Source organism: Columba livia, chromosome 1, assembly GCF_036013475.1.
Source record: "Columba livia isolate bColLiv1 breed racing homer chromosome 1, bColLiv1.pat.W.v2, whole genome shotgun sequence".
In the NCBI taxonomy this organism is placed as follows: Eukaryota; Metazoa; Chordata; class Aves; order Columbiformes; family Columbidae; genus Columba; species Columba livia.
Window position 1 is genome coordinate 21,981,681 of NC_088602.1, and position 18,855 is coordinate 22,000,535.

The following is an 18,855-nucleotide window of genomic DNA, read 5'->3' on the forward strand; positions in this document are numbered from 1 at the left end:
AAACAAGTTATAAATCATGAAATTAAAAGGTGAATTTACAAACATCTTAACTATATATGCTAGGAGATACATTTAGTCTGGATTTATTCATCGCTATACTGCAAATCACCCATTTTCTGAACAGAAAATGAAAGCTTTCATAAAATATAGGTTAAACTGAAAGCGCCTCTTGCATTCCAGATAATGACATTTTATGGCATGGCTGCTGGAAACAATAGTTTTCTATGATTTTTCTTAACATACAGAATTTATAAACATATGTAAGAAAAACTGTTATTTCCAAACACTCTAGCTTCATCCTGTTCCACAAACAGACTAACTCTTTTCGAGCAGAGTATTTGAACAATACTATGGCTAAAACTTTTAATAACACAAGAGTGATGAAACCTGCACTACTCACACAAAGAAGATAAATTATTGTCTTTTCTGCATTTCATTGTCAGAGTTTTTCACTGGAAATAATTATTTACATCAACCTAATAATATTGTGTTAGGGTGGATATTATCAACTTCAGGTTAAGTTCGTCATGTTTTATGATTATTCTGTTTTATAAGGGATAGTAAAATGTGTGGTACACATAGACTTTATCAGAAAACCGACAGACTTCAGCTAGAGCTATTTTTCTCAAAGGAGCCTATGATTAAACTGAAGGCCCAGTCTAATCAAAAGATCTTAACTAATATGATCATGTGTTTGGAGGCCCAAGTTATAAAGCCCTGTTAAGCATGGAAGAATTTCATTAATCAGCTTTGGAGAGACTAATGAATTTAATTTGAACTCACACAGGGTACATAGGTGCAAAATGTCTTTCTTCCACAGATGCACATCAAGAAACTGAAAACACCATGAAATAAGCCAGCCTGTGGATGCCAGTTTCTGATGAAAACAAAATCATCACATCACACCATGTTTTATCTGAAAACTTTTCAGATGAAAGGCTCTCTACTTCCCCACTGTAAGATCATATCACAGTCAAGTTTTAGATCTACACATGCTGATAACACATGCACACAAGGGCACTCTTCCTCCTATACCTGACAGAGGTGACAGGGACTCCAGTACCATGTCGTGTCCAGGGAGAGGTTAGAAACAGAGATCTTCTTTCTTCTGCCCATTCATTTGCTGATTCCCCCGTTTCATCATCCTCTACAGGCTTTTTCTTTTCCTCGCAGATTTGCTGATTTGCGCCTACTTCTGGCCCTCTTTTTTCACAAAATATTTCTCAATTTCAGACCAGGTCTCGTCCTTTCTCTCCCTTTGGTTGTATTCCCACATCCCACCTCCAGATTCTGCTTGCTCATCCTTGGTCCACTCCTAACTCTCCATGTCCCCTCTCTCCTCAGTCTCCCCATATTCTGTTAAACCTCTCCCCAGGCTTCCTCTTGCCCCATTCAAACTCTTCGATATCTCCAGCACAGTTTATTTGCGCCTACAGAAGTATCCATCCAGTCACTTAAACATGTAGGCAGGCACAAAGGCAGGCAGACTCCACTCCTTTTAAGAGAAGGGAACAGGCACCTCTTTTACTAGGCACCTTCTCATAGCAAGGGCAGTAGAAGCATCACAGTGTCTCCAGAAATACTCCGACAGTTTGCACAGGATGGAAAAATTAAGAGATTTTAATGGAAGCACAAAGTAGCACAGAGCAGTCCAAACGTTGAACACATGGAAGAGTAAGATATACAAGATCAGCTCTGTGTTAGAGTCTTGAAATCTTCTGCTAGCAGCTACCAAAGGCCAGAGGAACAAGGGTCCAGTCATCCAGGTGCTCCACAGAGTCCACAGCCCCAGGTTAACGAAATAAATCTCTTTAACTGAGATAGGAATACACAGGCTTGAGGTGATTCAGTGTTGTTCTTGAGTTCTTTCAGGAAGCTTGCCAACATAAAGATGGATGACAGCAGGAGTTACTATGGGCAGCAGGTCACATCCAAAGCAGACTCCAACATACTGCAGGAAACTGCTGCAGATGATGAAAGAGAGCCCAGCAAAAGCTGGAAGACTTTGCACTAGTGCTGTTTTCAAAGTAGGTCACCAGTTTCACATTTCAGGGGAGGCAGCTCATGCGTATAACAAGATGCATACATTTTTAATCAAGACATGATCCATGGGAATATTTTGAGAAACTGAAAGCTCTGTACTTCTCCACATTTGAAGAACATCAAGAGGAGACCTGTCAAAAAAAGATAATTCTTGTGACCCACATCTCAAACTTTCTCTTGAAAGCTGGAAAACTGATAGCTGATGACATTTTTAGCAATGGACAATCCATTGGGTGCTGCTGCTGGCACTTTCTCCAAGACACTGTGCAAAATGAACCACCTGACAACCCAAAAGTATGTCTTAGATCTACTGCTACTAGGATGACACCAAAGCTTCAGCACACAGGTATCCATTAGGTTGTAACAAGAAGAACTGAGGACCTGAGAACCTGAAGAACTGAGAGATACGGTGATATTAAATTATTTGAAGCAAAAGGAGGCTGTCATAAATTCTACATTTCTGTATCCTTTATGACCAATTTGGCTGTAAAAATATCAGGTAGATTTGAAGGATAACTTGGATGTGGTGCCATCCCAGGCGACAATGGCCTGTGCTCAGATCAGAAAGTCTTCCGCAGCCCTTTTCATAAAGGTAAGAAAAACATAATCACAGGGAACAGAATGAGATAATGTTTAGGCAATGTTTTTGAAATGTAATTCAATTGAACCTCTCAATGAGCATCTGGAAATGAGAAGGAGAGGCAATTTCACAAGGTCCTTTGAGGGCAGGAAATCACTGATCACAAGAAGCATATTGCATCTGCTCACCATCGCTGTGATTAGGGGGAAAGAAGAATAAATAATGCAGACAGTACAGGTACCACAGCAGAATCTGAAAATCTAGCTTTGAATTTGCAATGTCGCTTCTGCAGAGACTGTTAATATTGCCACCTGAAAAATGCACATGGATTCTACTGTCAGCATTAGTATGAGTTTGTATTTTCACAATGTAATGAGAAATATGATGAAAAATGTAAGGCTTGGGCTACAGTCTTAAGAGGTTGTCTAAAAACAACAGAACAAACTCTGTAGAGAGGTCACATAAAATAAATAGTCCTTTAATTGCAGGAAGCAATTTCACAAAGAGAAGTAGAAATTTCATTCAGTTAATTTTCTGAAAAGCTAAATGTTTTCAGAGGGCTTTAAAAGTGTACTCTTTCTTCTATAACAATTACACATATTTATTGCTTCCTAGTATATATCAAATAAAGGGATGAGAAACAAGCACTGAGAACTTCAGAGAGTACCCAAAACCTGACTTTTAAGAAGAAAAAACCCTCAGATTATGGCTATGTAGAAATTTAAAGTTATGCTGGGTTATAGCACTAGACTGGCAGAACGTTTGTTCCATTGATCCTTGTTCTTCAGGGTTTTGTGTTGATTCTTAGGCTGAAACCTTTTGTGCTGGCAAACAGCTTCAGGAGAAGAGAAAGGATTCAACAAAGTCATTTAGCTTTTGAAGGAGCCTTTTCATTAGACTGTTTCTGAAAAGGGAAGATAATAATACTGCTGGTGTTCACAGGATGTCATGCTATTTTCTTCCTACTGTTTTCCTATTGTTTCAACTTGACAAAATATGGCACCAAGGAGAAAATAAAACCTCCGACCAATACAATAATTCAATACTAGAATTACTTGAACTCATTTGATTAATATTTTGTTTTCTTCCAAAAGCAACAGGGGAATTGTTGTTATTGTTCTGATGTTTTCTAATTAATGTCTGAGAAGTATTTTACCAGGAACAAGATGCTTCAGAAACCTGTGACTCATCGGCTCTTCTTTGAAAAGCCAAACACGAGAAGAACTTAATGAAGAATTTATTTATACTGCTAATGTCGGGAAAAAATATTTCAGAGGTTCTGAAGCAAATCCAAGTTTCACATCTAGCAGTGTAACACATACAGATCTAACTGAGGAGGCAAAGGCAGGAGGAAAACAAAAGGAACATTTTCTGGATCTCCCACACTATGGGCTGTGAAGTGCTTCTCCCACCACGTCTCATCGATGTCTTCTTGGGACCTCTAGTGATGCACCCGCTACTTGCAACATGAGGCTTTGTCAGAGCACAGTTGACAATGCCCTGAGAATTTGGGATACACATATGTTTAGCATTGTGCATGTAAACAACTACTTCAGCTGCAGTAGATTAAGGACACTGAGGAAGTGAGTGGGTATTGGATTGCAGAGTTTGATGCAGTCTGGACAAAGCAAAAGGTCTCTCACAAACTCCCAATCTGATGAGTTTTCAACTCCCACATGATGACCAGGGTCATTTAGATCTGTGCATTTGATTCGTGCCTATCCTCACTCTGGATAAGATGACAGTTTAATAGGGTTGAAAGAGCACATTTGAATGATTTGTTTTAAAGGATGATTTGTAACTTGTTTTGAAGCAGCTATTTTTATAGTGTGGTGGGAGAGTAAGGTTTATATACTGTCTCTGTTTAATTTCCAGTTTCCTCCACACTTTCTGGCTTTATTCAAAAACAAATGCAGAAATATTAAAACACTTCAAAAATAAAACATGTGCTTATTCTTAGCATTGGAAGCTAAATTCCTGCAGAGCACCTGCTCACAAAAAGCATCCAAATCAGTTCCTAAGGGGAAATATTCCAGAAAGGTTATTATAAGCCATTAGATCTTAAAGTCCTAGCCATAGCAAAACTTCCTTTTGAGATTTATTGCTTTTAGTAGTTTGGAGCGTCTGTAGTTATATTCCTTGCTGCCCAGTAGAGGCAACAGAGTCACAGTGTTTAAAGATACTGCTGCACCACTGGGCAGCAATTCGCACCCCAGTGCATCCAAATGCACCCTCACTACAGTGGTTTTTCAGTGGTCCGGTTCACAAATACTGAACCAACGTATCGTATATCCTGCTGTATTAAAGACAGATGGGATCAGAGCTGGCTTACCTTTGTATGCCAGAGTGCATTTCTGTGACAGGAGCTGAGCCATCCCCGCTTTGGTGGGAGGCTTGCATGTCATACGTTCACAGGAGGTCACAGAGATCACTGCACCTCTCCTGAAAAAGACCCTAAGTCTTTTTAAAGGAAATCTCTGCTTCAGGAGTTCATAAAACATACTACTAGCTAATTCCAAAGCAAGCAATATTCAGTAAGCTCTCAAAGTACATTTACAAAGATTACGAACACATCTGGTAGCAAAATGTCTTCTTACTAGAAGTTGAGCAAGCTGTCCCTTGATCTTTGCTAATGTTCTCCACACTTCTCTACGCAATCTGTGCTGCAGTTGCATTATTTAAGTGTCAGCTAGTTCTAAAGGTCATAGAAGGAAAAAAACCCACTAATCTCTTCCTTACGAAGATAAAAATTCTGGATGTGTTAAAGTAATGAGGAGTTGCTACTAATTTTATAGTTCTAGGACTTCAATAATAACATCTTCTAAGTTGATTTCATATATGTTCCAAGTCCATTTTTCAAGCACTCTGTTTGAAAATAAACTGCAGACAAGGTGCTTTACCATCATTTCTGACACTGGTGCTATTGATATAGACACTATGATGAAGCTCAGTAAAGGAAAAATTACACCAAATAACAAAGGGAATTTCCTAAAAACAAAGACCATGGGATAGTTTCTTAAAAGAAAAACAAAACCCTGACACTAAGCCAATTTCAAATTCCTCACAGAACAATTTCTCACTTCCTACCATAGACAAAAATCTTTTTTGTGTCTAAACTAAATGAATTTGATGGCGGTTTGGATAGCAAGGGTGAAACTTGATGATGCAGTCTGACTCCCACAAGAGCTCTTTGTGAGCTGGCAGAGCTCTGCTAACGGGAACACAGGCACCAGCCTTGCAAGGCCCTCAGCTTCCAGTCCCAGGTGAAACAGATCTTGGTTGTTGGGAACTACATATACCCAACTGCTCACAGACAAGCAGGTCGGTAGCTTGTTCAGATCAAGCCTTGTTTTAGCTCAGGCAATTCCTTTTGCAGCATGTAAAAATATAGAAGTCATTATATAATAAGTGGGAAACAGACTTCTAAAGGCTTTGGTTGCTAAATAACTTCTGTTTAAACTGAATTACAATTATTGATGTACAAATCCTTGGGGCAGAAATTCTTTACATCTGTGTGGGTAATGTCTAATAGAATGCAGCTCCATTATGAATGTATTTTGTGGATCTAAAACACACTAAAACGGTAGCTAAATATTAAAACAGGTCTCTATGCATAGGTATGTCAGAAAAGCAGCATGTACTATCAAGATGCTATGCGCCAAGCATTCTTTCCCTGTGTTATCAGTGTTACTATGGTTCATCAGAACTCAGTCTGCAGCTCTGGAGTGAGAGGCAGGTGCTGTGGAGTATCACAGAATCACAGAATGTCAGGGATTGGAAGGGACATGAGAAGGTCATCTAGTCCAATCCCCCTGCCACAGCAGGAACACCCAGATGAGGTTATACAGGAATGTGTCCAGGTTGGTTTTGAATGTCTCCAGAGAAGGAGACTCCACAACCTCCCCGGGGAGCCTGTTCCAGTGTTCTATGCATTCCTCTACCTACACAGGCATACATATCTTGCCCAATCTGGCAGGTACCTTTCATTGTAATATTGCAATATTCAAGTTTCATCTTGTTTAGATTGCAAAATGAGTAATGTTGGAAGTAGACCAGGCGGGTTCCCATTTGCTTTCTTTTCCCATATTCAACAGGTAATTGTTGTGAGTTTAAAACACAAAACCTTTTCTACAGACAGGAGTCTTAAGGCAGGAGTTGACCCAGCCCAAATACCGAAGCAGCATCATCCCTCCTACTTGTAAAGCTACCACAACCATGAACCTCATACACAGATGTGTCTCACCAAGGGGCAGAACAAGACTTTCAATGCTGTGAACAGCTTTTGTAGGTTACTGGAGTAACAACAGCACCAGGCAATGACCCATTAACCTGAAAGGATTGCACTGACATAGCTACATTAAAAACAACAAAGGTCTTTGGTGCAGATGGTGCTGTAGGTTTCCCCATCTCCCTGTGCCTTTACCAGGTCCATAAATTCTGCTTCTTTTTAAGGTCTGAATTCACAGCTTTTTATATGTTCCATGGCACCCAGGGTCAGAAACACAAATGGTCCAACCAGGGCATCCTAAAGCTGAAGAAGACCATTCTCTTTTCTGGAAGAGTGGCAAAGAGGTACATTACTAATCTGTTAGGAAGCCTTGTAAGCATGTGTGCTTAAACTAGCCTCAGTGCAAAGGATTTTCAATTGCATTCCAGTTACTATGGCTGGAACCCTACTGGTTGCCTGACCGTGCTGTCAGTTAATCAAGGAATGCTGTGGTCATAATAATTTTAAGAGGGTATGTCTGCAAACCTATTCTGATTCTTTAGACTAGACATTATCTTGAGGCTTCTGAAATAAATCTTCTCCCTCTCTGTTTGCCTAAAAGCATTTAGCAGCTCCTTTGTTATTTGCCTGCCTCTGTGTTTTCGTTTGGGAAACGGATCCAGCTTGACTTGCCATTGAATTAGATTTCAAAAGAGTGAACCAAAGCCTGGAAAGCTTCTCTCTGGATTTATAAGGCTTTAGATTAGACCCCACATGTCCAGAGCACTGTACCCTTTCACTAGCTGAGATATTCAACCCTGTGCCCACCAGGGGCCATATAAGTTAATGGTTGTCAGAGGGTGCCTTTCGCAGGTTAGCTGGCCAGTTCAGAATCAAACTTTCCCCCGCTTTGGCTTTGGCCATTTTACAGGAATTAAAATTATGACAATTATCTGAAGTTGGAATTTCCTTTTACTGGGTTACACTTACTCTGACCCCGCATCACAGTCGCTCTGCTTTCCAAAGTCACAGAACAGTAAAGTAGCTGTGGGAGTATAGATGTGATGAGCTCAGTACATTTCTTGGAACCTGCTCATATGGTTTTGAGAACAAAAAAGCTCCCAAGATTCTGTAGGAGTTACTGATCATATGTGCATCCAACCAATACTGGACACCAGGTAATATTTGGAAAACTTGGAGAAATCAGTTCATTCTTGCTCCAGTTTTGCAGTATCCCTGCCTGAGACAATAAATTATGATACTTTACAAATGCATCTTGCTAATACAACTGTTTAGATAAATAACGATCCTTCTGGATGTGTGAGAAAACTGAGCTTTTTGAAATCTGCCTTAATTGTGATCACACACCGCACAGTGTATATCTGACCAACACACAACTTTAAGTCTTTTTTGAGTTGACAGTAACTCTACTTGCCTTGGTGGAAACTTGTTAGGTCCTCCAGTAGTGTCTCAGTTAATAGCATTTGCATTACTTTTGGCTGCAGGAAATAATTTTTTGTAAGGATGAGTTTTCATGAGTCTGAGTAGACTTTAAAGTTAATTTCTTCAGCAATATTTGAAATGGGTACTTTCTGCTTAGAGCGTTAAAACATCTGAGAACAGAAATACTGGGAAATCCTAATACAAACATTGGAAACAGTCAGGCTTTCACAGCAAATCTCCATGATTCATTGTGGATTCGATACACACTGACAGGCTGCAGTAAATTGTCCTGCTGACAAAACTGGAAAGAACAGTGAATGGAACAAATTGAACTGCTCACAACACAAGGACAGCAATGAGCTCTCTAATTGGACAAAATTAATTCCTCAGAAGAGTTCAGGTTGCAATCTTGGACTCCAAGTTTTACAGCTAAAAGAAGTTAATTACCATATTCCAAGTGATTCAGGTCATTTTACTTGAGCTATACATGATGCTTTATGACTAAATTATTGTAAGTTATGGATTTGGTAACTTATCAATGGTCCCCTCCATTTAAAGCAAGAGTTATCTCACAATGTCTGCAGTGCAACTGAGAGGAGGCAGCAATGGAAGCTTTCAAAAGCTGCTGAATACTTTTCTGTACCCTGGCCTTTGTTCTATTGCTTTAACAGTTTTACTCTGTTGTTTCTTTACCTCAATGTGGTATAAATGATTACTACTTGCTTTGGATGTAGATCTGGGCAGAATCTCAAAGTCTGGAGATCATTTACTAAACCTACATCTTTTCAGACTGGCTAAATATTGGCACAAACAAGAACGTTAGTCACCGTTGTGACTAATGTTCATTAGTAACATTTTTAAGCTCAGAAACACAGCAGCTCTGATTATCCATCAACTTAGACAAGAAGTCCTTCTGTTACTGGACAAATGAACTGTGCAGTGTTCACAGGTAGAAATGTTCTTCTCCTTCTGCTTTATAAATCTGATATTTGACAATACCTAACTTGGGATTTGGGAATGTTCCCCACCTCCTGCGTCAAGGTACATTCTCTGGCTGAGTACTGAATATTTGTTGAGATAAGACTCAGACATATACTGTCAGGCCCCAAACTATCACACTGCTTCCACTGGTGAGTAGGTGGGATCCGCTGCATGGTCCAACATGGCTCACTATAAAGATAGCTGAGGGACTTGGGCTCTTGTGGCACCTGTAGAGCATGGCAGTCCCACAGTCTGGAAACAGCAGTGAGTCTGTGTAGTAAGAGAGGACTAAGCACACACACAGGCCTCCCTAGTCTTCCTCCAGAAGTAAAAATAACATATACTTCATAACCCAGAAACTTGGTCCTTAGAGATATCCCTTAATAAGACATTTCAGTCATTAAAGTCTGCAGTCAGGGAGGGACCACTTCAAAACCATTCTCCTGAAAAATACTGAAAGAAAATTGCAAAGAAGTTTCATATCTTGTCAAAAAATCACTAGATATCCCAAGGACTCAGTAACTGAAAGGAATGATGCATGAGTTTCAGTATGGTTAATGTTCTCTGTAATTCAAGGACAAACCCTGGTCCAAAACCCTTTGAGGCAGTGGGCACTGGACCCACTGAGTGCGCTAGTTTCTTCAGAGTACAGAGATCCATTGTGTTGAGGAGTCACCGGTTAATGGTTATAATAGTGTGCAATAATAGTGTGTTACTGGAATAGCTAATCTGAGTTTGCAGATGGCAAACAACTCCTGCAAACAGCTGAGCCTATCATTGTTTTCTAATATAGCGATAAAGGTCAAAATGGCAGCTTTTTAAAGTGAAGAAATGCCTGGTTTAATGTTGAACTAAAGAAAGTATTAAGTCTCATATACTTTAATACTCTTTAACAAAGCAAAATCTACAGGGTACACACAGACATGTTACTGATCTTCCGAAACACAGCTTCAGGGCTCTGTGCTTGCAGGAGCTTACTGTGCTGTCACCAGGGGAAGGAAGTGACAGTCATAGAGTTAAATGCCAATGCAACACCTTGGCTTTCAGAGAGAAATCTAATTTTGGCACCCAAATGAAAGAGAATATTTTCATAAGTGATTTTTTCATAACTTTTGGTCTATGTAAATCTCCTGTTAATACATTAGGACCTTAAAGAGGTTTAAATGGTGAAAGCTTCTCAGCTTATCTTTGAGCTTACCTGGAGTCACAGCATTCACCCAGAGCCTGGTGATATTACTGCCTGAAGGGTGACAACACAGTTAGACAAGAGATAACAAGAAGTCTGTTGTACCACATACTCTATACCCTGGGTTATTTACACAGCTTATTGATTAGATTTATCTATTGATTTATAAATTTCAAATGGAAAGCTTTTTGCTCACTCCGGTTCCCTCTTTTAAACACTTTTTTTCTTCCCAGTGCCATTTTACTGAAAGAGACAGCATGTGAGCAGGCACAGCTGGGCCCCTTCCCTGTTGTAGGACCCGGGCAGCAGTAGTGAAAGGTGTACAGCCCCTCATAGCTTTCTCCAGCCTGCAAATAAGCCAACAGTTCATAAAAGAGCGATGAAACATCCCGCTTTAAGACTGGGAAATATGGAAAACAAGTGAGAACTAGTTTATGTTGGGGAACACTTACTAAAAATTCCTCCTTGTTTGCAACCAAGTTCAGCTCTGTCCACAGCCCCCTGCCACCATCCAGTCATGAGGGACAGGGGGAAAGCCTGCAGAGCCTAGCACAAACCAAGCCCAGGGCTGGGCAGCGGAGGCCAAGGCTCAAACAGCCTTGCGTGCTGCTGTAAAACATTCAAAGGCACTAATCTGTGAAATTCTATATGGAGTCAAACAACGGGACTTTGAGTGTATTTTGAGAAATATGTTGAGTCCCAGCCTTAGCTCTTCATTCAGTCTGGGCACTGGAAATCAGAGCCAGAGGAGGTGGAGTGACCAGGGTGGTCTGGCATAACGCCTTTACAGAGCTACTGGTTGATCACTGTTGGATGTAAATCTCTCGTCATGAACATTAAGAAAATACCCACTGCCATCATCAATACATTCCTCTGAAATCCTCCCTTGGAAAGTCCTAGGTGTCAGGGTGTTGATTTGATCACATCTAAATCAGATACAGATAGGGTTGCCTTGTTATAGAGGACAGAGGGACAGATGCTTAAAAGCACCGAAGGAAGTAAACAGCATGCTCTTTCCAGAGAGTTACATGCCTGTCTGCCACTTGTGTCCCTAAACCCGAAGTCTCTACCTAAGGAAGCTGTTCTGCCCCTCCTCTCCAACCACAAGAGGACCGCACCACCAGTAGGATGGACATATTTTCATCTCAGAGTGAAGGAAATAGGACCTGAGGAGTTCCATGCACTATCCAGCGTTTCCTAACCCTCAGGATCAGTAACAGCAGTGGAACCAGTGGAGTCTGATCTGTGATCGTTTGGATAAACCATCCAGTTTCCTTGGGAAATGGGTGAATATTGCACTATGGAGTGTCAATAATGACCAGAAGCCCACTAAGGCAAAAAGGATTGGTTTTTTTCCAGTTATAAATAACGATTTCTAAACTATACTTTTCTGCCTGGTGGCCAGGAAGGAGGTGTTGCCCAGGAACATTACTAGTGAATAGCACCACTAGCTTCAATGTAGCACTCGAAGAGACTGCTAAATATTCCCCGGTGCTGAGACCAACTTTGCAAAGACCACCTGTATTCAAAAGTCTGATTAAAAGGTGCTGGCCTCATAAGAAACTTGCATAGGATACAGCTCGGGAAATATTTCTGTCACATTTTGTAGCCATATCTGGAGTTAAGTGATGTATGCAATGTGCATTGTCTCGGCTGCCCACCCCTTAGCTCTTGAAGCTCCCTGCCCCCGTGACAGGGGTTGCTGAAGTTCTTCTAAAGCAGCAGGTAAATCATTGTGATTTACAATATGGCATATTAAGATGAATTGACACATGCCTCTTTAATGCCCTGGGTTGTGATGCGATTCACAAGAGCTCTTACCAAAAGTAAAAAATGAAACTGTCATCAGTTAGAACTCTTTCAATGCCAGTTAATGTCATGCAACCTTTTCTTCCACAAAAAATTAGGCTGACTTCAAAAAGGAGTGTAGGGCTGGACTCAGTTTAATGCTCAGGATGTATAAACATCACACCAGAGTGCTCTTTCTACAGGAACTCTGGGTCTCACTCATCCCTGTATCATCTCACTCACATTTCTCACATCTTATGTCATGTCTGAACTAAAGTATAAAGCACTTTAGGCCAGGGGCCATGGCTTTTTATATTTTGTAAAGCACCTAGGATGCTTTTAGCTGCACTGAGACAATGGATATTGTATAAAGTGTAATTAATTATCACTGTCATAGAAGACTTCTACTCACTGACCTAAGTTTGTGACTGCTCCTTTTGTAATAATAATAGTGGGAAGAACTTCCGATACTGTTAAATAAGGCAAGAAGTGCCTAAGGGAGTTACAATACCTCAGTACTACTACAACTACCAAGTATTAAACATCTACACTGCAATAGAAATTGAATCCCATGGGCAAAATACATACATTTCATGGTGTATCAAATAAAGCATGTTTATTCTTTTTGGTCAGAATCCAAAATTTCACTTCCACAAGACAACTCCTAAACTTGCCCCATACAAACACCTCTTTGTTTTGGTGCTGTGCCATCATCTTTTCCAGTCTCTTTACTGCTCAAATCAACACTTCATTGTCTTCAGCAAGGACTTTGCAATTCCCACTTGCAGTTCATTGGGTTTCTAGGCATTCTCTTCAAATTACAGTATTCGGTTCCCATGTATTTTCTCTTTCCTTACTATTTCGTACCCAGGTTCACATTGTAGGGCTACCTCCTGTGCCCTCCTTTCCTAATATCTCATCAGGCCAGTGAAGGATGACTGACGGTAGAGCTGATGTTAACTAGTAACTGCACAGGTTTTGAGATTTATATTTGAAATAGTGCACATGGTCCTATGTGTCTTTACAGCTGGGAAAGCAAATGTGATCAAGCAGAGGGTTGACTTCACATTTTACATTAGATTATTGTATGGATGCATTTATGCATTCAGGCTGTGGTTCCATTATGATTTATCTAAGCATCACAAATGGTATAAAATGGATCTGATCAGATGTGAGAACACGATTGCACTTCAGACAGATTAAACATGCTGTACAGGAGAGAGTTTAAGCTGTGTGTGGCAGTACATTCACCCCCACTCCCCCTGCCTCCACTGAGAACTGATGTGGCAGCTGCATGTGTGCACACCCCCCCTCTTCCCCAACACCTCCCCCCCTCCTGCAATGGGGCAAGTTAATGGCTCTTATTGTGAGACCCAGGCTAGAGTTGTTAGGAGAGAGGAGGGGGCGCACCAGCCACAGTATGGGGCTGCAGAGGTGCACAGTAGGGGGGTGCAGAGAAGCTGTGAATCTTCTAGACTGCCCACAGCCAGCTCTGACCAGACTGTAAAATGGGGATCCCGCCGACAACCGTTTGTGGTCTTCTTGGAGCTGCGAGTCTGTATGTCAGAAGCCTCCCCGTAAGGCAGAATCGCTGCCTAAGGTAACTTCCCTGTATTGGGACAGCCTCGCTGCCTCGTTTGGCTGAGTGATAACTTTGTATTATCCTCGCTGGACCAGCGAGGTATTCTGTGCTTAAATATAAGCACGTGTATTTTCTTTAATAATTCCTTGCCAGACTCAGGCAAGCGTATATCCTTAATACAATTCCTCACTGGACACGTGGGTGTATTTTCCTGGAGTCAGGGATGGCTCTGACGTTGTTTATTGTGAGTGCGTGTATGCACGCTGTGGATCTCCATTATTCTTATTTTGCTGTACCCCAAATAATCTCCTCAAGTTGATATCCGAATCTGCATTTTATGATGGCAGATTACTAAGTGATTTTATAAACCCCGTTTCTAATTGGTTGTTTTCCTGGGCTTTCCCGGACGAAATAAAAGCCTGTTTTGGACCTGGCTGTCTGCCTAAAACTAATCTCGGGATCCCTTCGTGACGCTGTGTAATGGCTTCATGCTTTTGTAGAGGCTTTACGCTGGCTGTAGGAGGGCAGATGTTCCTTGGTCCAGCATGAAATGTGCAGACAGATTATACCTGATGGGGCATAAAGCCCAACAGTACAAAATAAATCAATCAGTTTTTCTGAACAAATTTGAGTCTACATTGAGTTTATGTCTAATCAAAGCCTGGCTTCAGATGCCTATGGCGTTTCTGATGGCACACAAGGATCCCTAGAGACAGATTTACCATCCTGTAAAAAAACATGCTGTTCAGGCCACTAACACTTGTCCTCTTCCAGTTCTAGCTCTTTCAGATTAAGTGGTTAGGTCCATTTATTTCCAAGTCTTTCCCAGCACATCTCTCTGCCAAAAGACATGGCCCAAAAACTCCCAAGCAAAATTTTGAGTTGTCTCTAGAGCTGACTGATCAGCACCTCTGTCAATAGCACAGCTGTAGGAGACAAATATTGTCACCCCGGGAGGAGGTCAGGTTGGCGGTGTAGCCTGCCATGTCCAACACAGCATACATGGACACTAACAGCACTGACTGATGTCCATGGAGCTGAAACGACTGACGCCAGCTATACATCTGCCAAAGACACAGAAGGTATTTCTAATAATTGCAAGAAAACGGAAATATTCAAATCCAAAGGAGAAGCCTGACAACTTCAGCTGAAAACCTCAGGTACGTGACATGAAGACTGATAGACACAACCAGTCTCACTAGCATTCCTCTCTGCTTTCCAGAGCAAGCCACCCTGCAAAAGCAGCAGCACAGTGTAGTAATCCATTGCTTTCCTTTTTCTTTCTTTTTTAAAACTTTAATCAAGTAAGATGTTCTAGCTCAAAATACAGTAAGCACTGGAGAAAGAATACATTTTTATACCCATAAAAAGCTGCTTCCTTGTGTTCAATGATATTTAAATGACCTTTTTTCTACTATTTTTTTTTCATTCACAGCAAATGAGCACAGAAATCAGTTTCAGCATCCAGTCAAACAACAGAACCAAATCCTTAGGATTTTTGGCCAACCACTTATTGATGGAGAAATGAGCACAAAAGGAATGCTTTGCAGAAACTGCTTCTAGAAGCAAACAGTGTTGGCACAAAGGAGTAAAAAATTTCAAAATCTCCAGTAAGGTAATTAAAAATAGAGGTGATACACTTTAAAACAGTAATAGCAAAATGTATCATTTTTTTTGCCACAAATAGTTTGCCCAACTCTAACCAACACTGCCTTATAAGTGAAGAGATGTTTCCTTATGGAAATTACACCTCAGTTTAGCAGCTCTCATTTTATCCTGTCTGTCTCTGTCTTCCTGTCTCTCAGTTAGCTGCTATCAGGAAAAAGCAGTTGAGAAGTGTTGTCACAACAAGCCATTTGAATGAGTAGCTTACAGAAGAGAGTGGGAGAAAGTGGTAATCAATAGCATATATCAAATGCAAAAGAACTAGAGCTGGTACAGCTCAGAAAAAAAACAAATAATTATTAAAAACAGCCTCTAGTAAAAATACCCATCCTGAAATATCCACAACTTCAGAGTAAAGACAAAGGTTCAACATACACAGGCAGAGGCAACCCAGAGCAGTTTTGATTTTATCATGCTGCTCTGAATGTTGTTCATTTGCTACATTGCAAATAATGGTCCCTTTTTGTCACTACAAGAACAATCACAGTGACACCAAAATGCTTCTCATGCCATTCAGTGCAAGTTACTGCAGTGATTTTGTTCTGGCCTCTACTGAATACTTCTGTCCCGATTGCAGCAATATTTCCGTGGTTTCTGTGGTTCTCCTGCCTTGTTCCAAGTTGCACAACTATTTTGTTTATAGCTTATTTTTTCTCACTGGAAATAAATGACTCCAATGAGGCACTCCAGCCCTTTTGCTTTCAGACAATCCCAGACTAAACTCACAGGGAAGGAGATGTTTGCTACCATCTGCTGGTGAGCTAGAGCTGGAGATCAAACCAGCATCACAGACCTGATGTCTCAACAAGAATCTGCTAGTCCTTCTGAATCACAGTCATTTAGGGTTAGGGTTTTGGTGCAAGGCTAAGAAAACACTGTCGTGTGGCAAGAAGCAGACAAAGGTGGATAAATTGTACTGTAAGCAAATAAACAGGGAGAGGTGGAGAAAGGGATTTCAGTCCCCTACAAAAAAAAAAAAAAAAGCAAAACTCTGACACCAAGATCTTTGAGGAGACATGTGGGTGCTACAGAACTCCCAGAAGTGTAATGACGGGAAGAAAAACTTTGTCTATCATCAAGGTAAAAAAAGTCTAAAATTGTTGCTAGTAATGTCATCATCTCAAAAAGGACTTACTTCTGTGGCAATAGTTCCCATATCAGGCATCATAATCCCAAAGGTGGCTGCAATAGTGCGTATTTCAGAGTTGCTGAGACAAGTATTTGGGGTCATAGACTATGACTGGACTGTGAATATTGTGAGGAGTGAAGGGAATTTGTCAACTTCTCTTTAGGCTGCATCAAAAAGTGACAAAATCAACTAACAAATATACAAGATAGGATGCATCTGCACTCATGAGCAGGAAGAAAAAAGAGACACCTCACATGTGCTTGTGAGCCTTGAACAAAGTTTGTAGAAGCTGTTGTACGAATATCTGGTGTATATCTTGAGGAGCTCTCTGAAAGCAAGGTGAAAAAAAGCATTTCAAATGGAGACTGAGAGCAATAGCTGCTTCTGGATGTCTCTTCAGGGAATTTTCACTTGGAAGTATTTAGCAGTTGTATATTTAACAGCAATTGCTGTTCAAGGAGAAATGTACTGTTCTGTAAGCTGAAAACAACGTCCAAGTAAAGAACAAAGTTAAATTCTTCCCCACAGGTGCTGAGCATCCTCAGGTCCAGCACCTCCCCAGCTTTGACAGGACCTGGGGAGCAAAGTAGCTCTCTGGGCTACTGCAGGACCTCCTCAGATTCAGCTCTAGAGTAATCCATGTGCCACAGTCACACTGCTCTCTTCCTGCACTCCCTTCTTTCCAGGTGCCATCACATGAGGATGACATTCGTCATCACCACACTGTCCTCCTGCTCATGGTCTGATTCTTTGCTAGGATGCACTAAATGCATAGATCTTGATAGTGAACATTTCTGGAAAGACCCTGTTTCCATTTGTACTGTATTTATCACCCTGGTTTTTGACAGCGGGGGTGTATTTAGGCACTGCCACAAGAACGTAATCACAAAGTGTTCAATAACATGCACTTACTCTTGCTGAATGGGGTGGACTGTAGCTCTATGCTGGTCTAACAGAGGTTTCTAAAACTGCAGCAGAGAAGGTTAATCTGAGCCAGTAAAGCTGGGAGCTGCCCCCGCTTCCCATGCCCCCCTTCCCACCTCCCCACCACCCCAGCACAAGCAAGAGTGCGATCTTCAACTTGCTGCAAAAAGAAAATGAACACTAAGCTCCCAATTCTTCTGATTTCCTTGTCACAGATATTGCTCCCTTCCCCGGATTTGAACATTGTTCCCACATCCTTAGGGAGGAGTTTACATCATTATTTCTTAACAGCCTTTCAGGGGACAGGTCCCTGCCCCAACGGCTGTAACTGTCAGGGAGAACCAGCCATTGTGCAGCTTTTGAAAGTTGGCAACAACGCGCTTGGGTCAGGCTCCAACGGCTGGCAAAGCCACCCCCAGCTCATTTATCTGTCCGTGTCATGGAGATAAAGTGCAGCATCAGTTGACAAGAAAGCCCGGAGTTAGTCTGATCCCCATCGAGTGAATTTCCCAGCCTTGAAGAGAAAGCTACAAACCAGCAGTTTTTGCTGCTTCTCCCCCATACAGCTGAGGCAAGATTCAACAAAACTGAACCATCAAGCTTAAGAGAAAATCAATATGATTCAAGTCTAGCTAATCCTCCACAAGCAAGTACATTCTGCAACTAAATCTGCTTGTACCCTGCGAATTTGAATTGCATTAATCTGAGCAGCATGTCACCTATTCACAGGTCAGGAAATGAGCGGTAGGAGTTTGTTGGTATATCAATAGCTGCACGATCTTGTTATCTGCTCTTGAAGTCAGGTATACAACACAAAGCGGTGCAATGTGAGACTCCACGCATGTTAGTAGCAACTGATTGAAAATGCAACAGTAATTCAAGTGAGTGAAACCTGAAAAGGCCTTTGAAGAGGGAGTTTGGCCAAACAGATATCGTCTGCAGCCTGATTTGTGTAACCCACACATATCATAGAGTACTCAGCCAACCAGCTCCATGCCTGTCGACAGATGGAGAAGTACCAGCAGCCTGTTCTCTAAGGAGCAGGCAAACGAGCGAAGGCAGGCTGACACAGAGGGGTGAGAAAGGGCAGCCCCATCCCCTCCTCCAGCCTTTATCACAAAGATGCTCGTGGTTTATAATCAAGATGCTTTTTGCTTTGGTTTTCAAGCATTGGGGCCTATATGAAAAGGGATGTTCAACTCTGAGCCCTTCACACTTGTCAACAGCCTTTTCAGCTGTCACTTCCCTCTCGTTCTGTATCCATACCCTCCCCCACTTCTAATTGAACTAGTTTTTACAAAACAATGTTTTGACAAAAGCAGTGGGT

General features: G+C 41.3%; 1 protein-coding gene across 2 annotated transcripts in view; it reads right to left on the bottom strand.

Moving 5' to 3' along the window:
• SPATA13 (spermatogenesis associated 13) overlaps positions 1 to 18,855 on the bottom strand; it is a 151,895-nt gene that overhangs the window by 130,124 nt on the left and 2,916 nt on the right. Inside the window, exon 1 of one of the 2 annotated variants that reach the window (XM_021286224.2) lies at positions 1,036 to 1,338. The exons of the other annotated variant lie outside the window; for it this stretch is intronic. Coding sequence (XP_021141899.1) covers positions 1,036 to 1,116 — 81 coding nt within the window. The 5' untranslated portion in view covers positions 1,117 to 1,338. Of the gene's footprint in view, positions 1 to 1,035; positions 1,339 to 18,855 lie in introns of those variants that run through there. 2 annotated transcript variants of the gene reach the window in all.